The sequence below is a fragment of the Myotis brandtii genome, unplaced genomic scaffold (assembly GCF_000412655.1).
Source record: "Myotis brandtii unplaced genomic scaffold, ASM41265v1 scaffold151, whole genome shotgun sequence".
In the NCBI taxonomy this organism is placed as follows: domain Eukaryota; kingdom Metazoa; phylum Chordata; class Mammalia; order Chiroptera; family Vespertilionidae; genus Myotis; species Myotis brandtii.
In genome coordinates, this window is record NW_005355461.1 from 178,857 (window position 1) to 186,589 (window position 7,733).

The following is a 7,733-nucleotide window of genomic DNA, read 5'->3' on the forward strand; positions in this document are numbered from 1 at the left end:
ATTTTCTTTCTTATATCTGGCATTTACTTCCTGACCACTCACTACTGTAGAAAGTTGTTGACATTATTTGTTTTTCAGTTGACAATTACTTCTTTTACCAATATTCTAAATCAGTGCTGTTGAGTAGCCACATATACTGGTATAATTTTAAATTTTCTAGTAGCCATATAAAAAATTAAAAACACACACAACACCAAACCCCAAAAAGGTGAAATGAATTTTATAACACACTACATTATTTAACCCGATATACCAAATATTTTATTTTACTTTCTGATTAAAAAAAAATTTTTTTTTAATTTAAGACCTACAGGTCTTTTTCTTTTTTTAAAAAAAAAGATCTTTATTGATTTCAGAGAGGAAGGGAGAAGGAGAGAGAGATAGAAACATCAATGATGAGCGAGAATCATTAATCAGCTGATTCCTGCATGCTCCCTACTGAGGATCAAGCCCACAACCCGGGCATGTGCCCTTGACTAGAATTGAACCCCGGACCCTTCAGTCTGCAGGCCCACTCTCTATCCACTGAGCCAAACCAGCTAGGGCAGGAAATACTTCTTAATTACTGTCTATGGCAGTGATGGTGAACCTATGACTCACGTGTCAGAGGTGACACGTGAACTCATTTTTTTGGTTGATTTTTCTTTGTTAAATGGCATTTAAATATATAAAATAAATATCAAAAATATAAGTCTTTGTTTTACTATGGTTGCAAAAGATTAAAAATTTCTGTATGTGACATGGCACCAGAGTTAAGTTAGGGTTTTTCAAAATGCTGACACGCCGAGCTCAAAAGGTTTGCCATCACTGGTCTATGGGAAGCATAAATATTTTTTCTGACAATTATGAAAGGTAGAGGACATATGGAAATGTTTCTTAATTTATATTTCCTAGAGAGCAAGTGATATATGATTAATGTATTCCAGAGGAAGAGCAATACTATTTTTAGGAAAGTATTTCAAATATGGATAGTCTAGACATACTTTTCCATATCCTGTTTCCTTCAGGCAGCTGTACTGTCAGATGTTCTCAATGATTAAAATATAAACAAAATAAGATAGGTAAATGTGCATAGTTTTCTTTTATGTTTATATGCATTCAATATTTTAATAGTAAAGTTTAAGTTTCCTCAGTTTGCATCTTAAAACTTTTTAGTATAGTTTTGTTTAGTCTTGGAAGTCATTTCAATGATAAGTATATAATATTTGAAGTCAATTGCTAGTTAAAAATTTTGTCTTTTTTTGTTCAATTTTATTTTTAATTTATTGATTTTAGAGAGAAGGGAGAGAAAAAATTTATTGTGCCACTTATTTATGCAGTCATTGGTTGATTTTTGCATGTACCCTGATCGGGGATAGAACTGTAAACTTGGCATAGTAAGATGGTGCTCTAGCCCTGCCGGCCTGGCTTAGTGGTTGAGCATTGACCCAAGAACCAGCAGGTTAAGGTTTGATTCTGTCAGGGCACATGCCCGGGTTGCGGGCTCGATCCCCAATGAGGGGTGTGCAGGAGGCAGCCGATCGATGATTCTCTCTCATCATTGATGTTTCTATCTCTCTTCTCTCCCTTCCTCTCTCTGAAGTTAATAAAGACATATTAAAAAAAAAAAGATGATGCTCTAACCAACTGAGCTATTCCGCCAGGGCCACTTTTATTTTATTTACTTGTTATAAGGAAGCTGAAAAAGTAGCCACATTAAAAAAAGGCATAAGTAATGTTGCCTCTGTGTAAAGCCTGAAAGAGACTGATATGTAAAATTTAAATACACTGAAAAATTTAAGATGTCACACATAGTTTTATCTCTTCAACTTTAGGGAGTTTAAAATAAATCAATTTTTTGCAAATGTTGTGAAATATCAGTGGAGTAGATAGCAAATCAGCTAAGAAAATCACACAAGAAACAGAATGACCTTCAGAAATAAGCTAAAAGTGCATGTACAACAACTCAAAATTGAATGACTCAGGCGGATTAGAAGATCTGCTCTAACTAATCTGTTAGTTAGAACTAATCTGTCCAAATCTGTTCTTCTAACTAATATGTGATGCTATAGTGCTGTTGAGTCAGTCATTCCTGAAAAATCCTTTTTGGTCAGAATTTGCTTTCTGTTTTTGTTGTTGTTGTTGTTGTTAATCCTCACTTGAAGAGATTTTTTCCATTGATTTTTAGAGAGCATGTGGCAGGGAGGGTGGGACAGGGGAGAGAGAGAGAGAGAGAGAGAGCGAGAGAGAGAGAAAAATTGATATGAGAGAGACATATCGATTGGTTGCCTCTTGCATACACCCAACCAGGGCCGGGGATCAAACCTGCAGCCCAGGTACCTGCCTTTGACCAGAATCGAACTCACAACCCTTTGGCACCTGGGCCATCACTAACCACTGAGAAGCACCAGCCAGGGCCTTTCTATTTTTTTTTAAATATGTTTTTATTGATTACAGAGAGAGGAAGAGAAAGGGAGAGAAACATCAATGATGATAGAGAATTATTGATCGGCTGCCTCCTGCATGCCCCCTACTGAGAATCAAGCCGGAGCATGTGCACTGACTAATAATTGAACAGTGACCTCCTGGTTCATGGGCCCACGCTCAACCACTGAGCCACACCAGCCAGACCTAACAAAATAGGTTTTAAATAAATACATCTCCAATAGGTTCTGCCACAATTTAATTAGTTTTTTGTTGCTACTACTAAGATTTTTATTATTATAAAAAGAAATGGTTCTCAAACTTGAGCAGACATTGGTTTCACCAGGAAGGCTTGTTAAAGCAGGTCTCTGATTCAAGTCTGTGGGGTGTTTGTGTTTGTTGAAAATTTGCATTTGTAATACATGACCAGAGGATGATTATGCTGCTGGTAAGGGGGCCACACTTAGAGAACCAACTAGTATGAATGTTGCATTAAACTCCATTACTCCTGTGGATGGAAAAAAAGGGGCCACATGCTAACCTGACAAACTCAGGGAAGGCCTGCATGGCAGTCTTACAAACTCAAAGGCCTAAAGTAACCACAAAGGATGGTCTGAAATTAAAACTTTAAGTAAAAGCAGTTTATAGTGGGTAGTCATGTCCTAGGACAGTATCTTCCCTGACAAAGGTCAATCTTTACCTTAACCGAGCCTGTTGTCTTTTTGCATCTCAGATAACATCCCTGTGAAATGTCAGGGTAACTTGTAACTTCCCTTTTTCTGGACCCCTCAGGGCACAACCAAATGCACCTGGGCCCTGGAACTGATGCCATAAATTCCTTCATTGTTCTTGTTGATTGTGGAGTGTTAACTATTCTGTACCCAACTAAGTAAAAGAAGTATGTGTCTATCGTTTTATTTTTTTTATCAAATCCCAGAGGTCCCCCCCTTTGCTTTTTCCCACCTCCCTAATCTATCACCAGTGGATTTCATACAACCCACTTATGTCTCCTTTAATTGTAATGTATAAAACAAGGTGAAAAACTGCCATTCTCTGGAACATTATCCCAATATGTTGAGATTCTGCTTCCTGGAAATTGTCAACAGTTTGGCTCAAATAAACTCACAAAAAGTCTGCTCCCAGCACTGCTCACCTAAGAGGGTATACTCTGGGAACCTCAAGAAGGGATGCCAACACCCAGTCCCAAAAGAACCCCATAACTCCCCCACTCCCAGCTGGAACTGGTCCAAATAATTCTTTAATATTACCTATTACTTATCCATATTCAAATTTCCCCAGTTGTCTCAAAGAGATTTTTTTAAAAAGATTTTTTATTGATTTTTTTTTAAGAGAGAAAGGGAGAGAGGGAAAGAGAGAGAGAGAAACATCAATCAGCTGCCTCTTGCAAACCCCCCACTGGGGATCAAGCCCACAGTCCGGGCATATGCCCTGACTTGGAATTGAACCAACAACCTGTCAGTGCCCCAGGACAACACCCAACCAATTGAGCTACACTGGCCTGGGCTCAAAGATATCTTTTCAGTTATTTTGTTAGAATCAGGATCCAAAATAGGTTCAATTTAAATTGGTTGATATGTCTCTCTTTTTAAAAAACATTAATAGATTGTATTTCTTAGGGCAGTTTTAGGTTTACAGAAAAATTGAACAGAAAGTAGTCAGTGCCCCAGGACAACACCCAACCAATTGAGCTACACTGGCCTGGGCTCAAAGATATCTTTTCAGTTATTTTGTTAGAATCAGGATCCAAAATAGGTTCAATTTAAATTGGTTGATATGTCTCTCTTTTTAAAAAACATTAATAGATTGTATTTCTTAGGGCAGTTTTAGGTTTACAGAAAAATTGAACAGAAAGTATAGACAGTTCCCTTATTATCTGCTGCTCTTGCATTGGCACATCTGTGTGGTACATTTCTTATAACTGATAAATCAATATGGATCTGTTACTAACAACTAAAGTCCATAGCTTACATCACACTCTTTATACTGTACAATTTTATGGGTTTTGCCAAAAGCATGATGTCATGTATCTACCATTACAGCATCATACAGAATAGTTTCTCTGCTGTAAAAATTCCCTATGCACCTATCTAGTCCTCCCACCTTGGCAACCAATGATCTTTTTACTGTCTTTCTAGTTTTGCCTTTGCCATATATTTGGAACTATATAGTATGTAGCTTTCACAATGGCTCCTTTCACTTAAGAATAAGCATTTAAATCTTGGCTGGTGTGGCTCAGTTGGTTGAGCATCCTCCCATACACTGAAAGTGAAACGAAAATTTTGGACTGGAACCCAGATTCTTTGTCCACTGGAGTTGAAGAATGAATCCAAGGACAGAGGGTAGTATAGCAAAGGTGGAGATTTACTGAAGAACAAGTACAGACTCCCACGTGGGGAGAGGGAAAGTGTCCCACTGAGTTCCTTTTCCCTATGGCTTATAAAGGCTGCAGAGCCTGTTGCCTTGATATCCCCTCTGATTGGTCACTATTCCCTTGGACTAGTCACTATAGTAACTCCTGGGCTCAAAGGTTGAACCTCACATGGAACATGTGAGGTTCCCCCCGTCCTTCCTTATTGTTTTCCTATTCCTTTTGGGTTTTCTTCTCCTTCTGGATGAAGGGCTTCCTTCTCTTTATTTTGTAAATATAGACCTTTTGCTGTTCCCAGCTCCCTTATTCTGTGGAAATGCACCTGTTGCAGCTTTTCAGCTCCCCTATTCTATGGAAACGTACCTTCTGCTGCTCTTCAGCCCAGTGCTTCTTCCATGGTCCTCTTAATTTCTAAAATTTCCTAAACCTGTCCTACTTTACCCCTAAAATTCCTGTTTCAGTCCCCCCTCCGAATAGAAAACCCCAACTGCTGTTGGGGACAATGGACACCGATCTGTCTGGCTGCTTCCTGCTGGCAAAGGGGTTGTAGTTTGGGGGGCGGGGCGGCAGTCAGGGTCCCATCGGAAGTGGGCTAACTCAGGGTCCACGGATGATGGATGCAGTGGCCTTCGTCTGCGGTTTCATGTGGAGGACCATTTGTAGCTTTAGGGCTTCTAAATGGGAGGATATGAAACATAACAGGCAATGATTAAAGATGAGTAATAATAAAACAGTATAAACCAAGGTCTGAGGAAGGGAGTTAGCTAATAGGGATGGCATTATATCTTTAATTGGTGCCCAGACTTCTGGGGCAAGAGGCTATGAGGCCTTCCTTTTAGCTAAGCTGCTTGCAGCAAGAAGTGTTATTCATGGCACAGACTTTGCCCTGCTCAATCAAGGGCTTTTCTGTGAGTGAAAATCTATAGAGGCTTGAGAAGTGGTTCTGATTGGTGGTAGTGGTAGCATACGTTGTTCTATAGACTAAGGTTTAGCACATTTTACTCTGAAAGAGATGTGGGAGATACATATCTACTTGAGATTATTTGACCCTGAATTGGGCTGCTTATAACATACTTAGTAGTTAGGGATTCGGGGAGCCAGTATGGCTTGAGAAATTTACTGTACCAGGGTTACAGAGAGGGGCTGTAAGTAGGAGTATCTTGTGGTGTTTCTGGGTCTCAGTAAGGACAGGGAAGGTCTCCTCCAGGTACCAGCCTAGGGTTTAGATGACACTTATAAAAAGACAGAATAAGAATTAAAAAAAATGAAAACATTGTTTATCTAGAAATACCAGATAAGTATACTGTTACTTATTTGGTACTTATTGACTCTTCAGGATCCCTTTGAAAGAGAAGTTTCAGGTCCTCTAGAGGTTCACACAAATAGGAATTTGGTGACTCAGTTGAGGGTAATGCAGCTTCATCCTCCTCCTGGGCTGGTGTCCAAAGCTTTACTCGAGATAGATGTATCCAGGAGTCGTTGCTGCCGACCTGTTGGGAGACTTAAAGCCGGTGCCTGTAAAAGGGCCTTTGGGGCTGTTTAAAGGCCTGCCTAAATAAATGAGGGCTATTCCCTCAAATCCTGGGGCAGTACTGACCATATTAGCTGACTGCTTTAATTATTGGATCTTTTAAAGGCAAACAGGGACTGTGAGTTAGGATGTAGGGGTATACAGAAGAAGGCCTCCTTGAGGTCTAGTATTGTAAACTACTTGGTGTCCTCTGGAGTCTGGGCAAGTAAAGCATACGGGTTAGGAACAATTGGCTGGATAGGAATCACTGTCATATTTACTAGTTATAAGAACTAGTCCTCCCCCTTTATTAGGCATTGTATCCCTCAGATGGGGGTATTGTAAGGACTATGAAAAGGTTTCAATAAACCTTGGGCTTCTAAAACAGATGACTTATTAGAATATTGAGTCCTTCTAGAGCTTCAGGGTTGAGAGGACATTGTTTCTGATGTGAATATGAGGCTTTTTGCAGGAAGGCATGGGAAAGGAATGACTTACCCCAGCTAGGCCCTAAAGGCTGAGAAAAATATCTCCTTATTGGCTTCCCAGACCTGCCTGTAATGGCTACACTCTCTGAGGATGATTTACCGGGGTTTGGGAGGAGTACAGAGAAGGTGGCTTCAGCATCAGGGAGGGAATTAATTTCCTTGCCCTCCACTGTCAGGCTTACCCCGGGCTCCTGGGTGGAGATGGCAGTCCTCTGAGGAGCCAGGTTGGGAGACTCTGGGCCCCGTAAGTCCTATTGGGCCAACTGGTCGCCAGCCCCACCCCAAGGGACCTCAGTCTCTGGGGGCAGTCCGACTTCCAGTGGTTTCCTTGGCAGACAGGACAGGGCTTCAGGGGTCTAATATGCCTCTTGGGGCAATTCCGGTGCATAAGTCCACCCTGTCTACAGTTGTAGCAGGTGACTGGGACTGACCGTTTGCCTCTGGGCTCTGACTGGGGGCTTCTGCTTTCCCAAAGCCTGGCTACTATGATCTTCTCTATTTCTGTAGCCTTAGTCTGGTCTCTCTTGTTTCTCCTCTTTTCCTCCTCCAGGTCTCTATTATAGAACACAGAGGCGGCAATCTTCAGGAGATTCTCTAAAGTATTCTTGGGACTAATAGCCAATTTCTGCAATTTTCTCCCGATGTCTGGGACAGCCTGAGTGATAAATTTGTTCTTTAAAATTAGTTGTCCGAATTTTGAATCTGGGATAATGTTAGTATACTTAGCCAACGCCTCCTTGGGCCTTTCTGGAAAAGCCAAGGGGTTTTCATCAGCCCCTTGATTAATGGTGGTTAATTTAGAGTAGTTTACAGGCTTGTTTTACTATGTCTGAAGCCTTCTATAATACAAAACTGGCAGTGCTTCATTTTCCACCTCTCAGTTTCAGGATTCCATTGAGGGTCCACGGGGGGAACTGCCTCTTGTCCTGTAAAAAAAAAAAAA

General features: G+C 40.6%; 2 protein-coding genes across 2 annotated transcripts in view; one reads left to right on the plus strand and one right to left on the minus strand.

Annotated features, from left to right (window-relative positions):
* The window catches only part of CD109 (CD109 molecule), a 158,222-nt gene that overhangs the window by 6,392 nt on the left and 144,097 nt on the right, over nucleotides 1-7,733 (plus strand). The window lies entirely within an intron of this gene.
* Nucleotides 6,969-7,733, minus strand: part of LOC102248595 (NACHT, LRR and PYD domains-containing protein 7-like) — a 24,396-nt gene continuing 23,631 nt past the window's right edge. Inside the window, exon 6 of the mRNA XM_014535812.1 lies at nucleotides 6,969-7,537. Coding sequence (XP_014391298.1) covers nucleotides 6,969-7,537 — 569 coding nt within the window. The remainder of the gene's footprint in view (nucleotides 7,538-7,733) is intronic.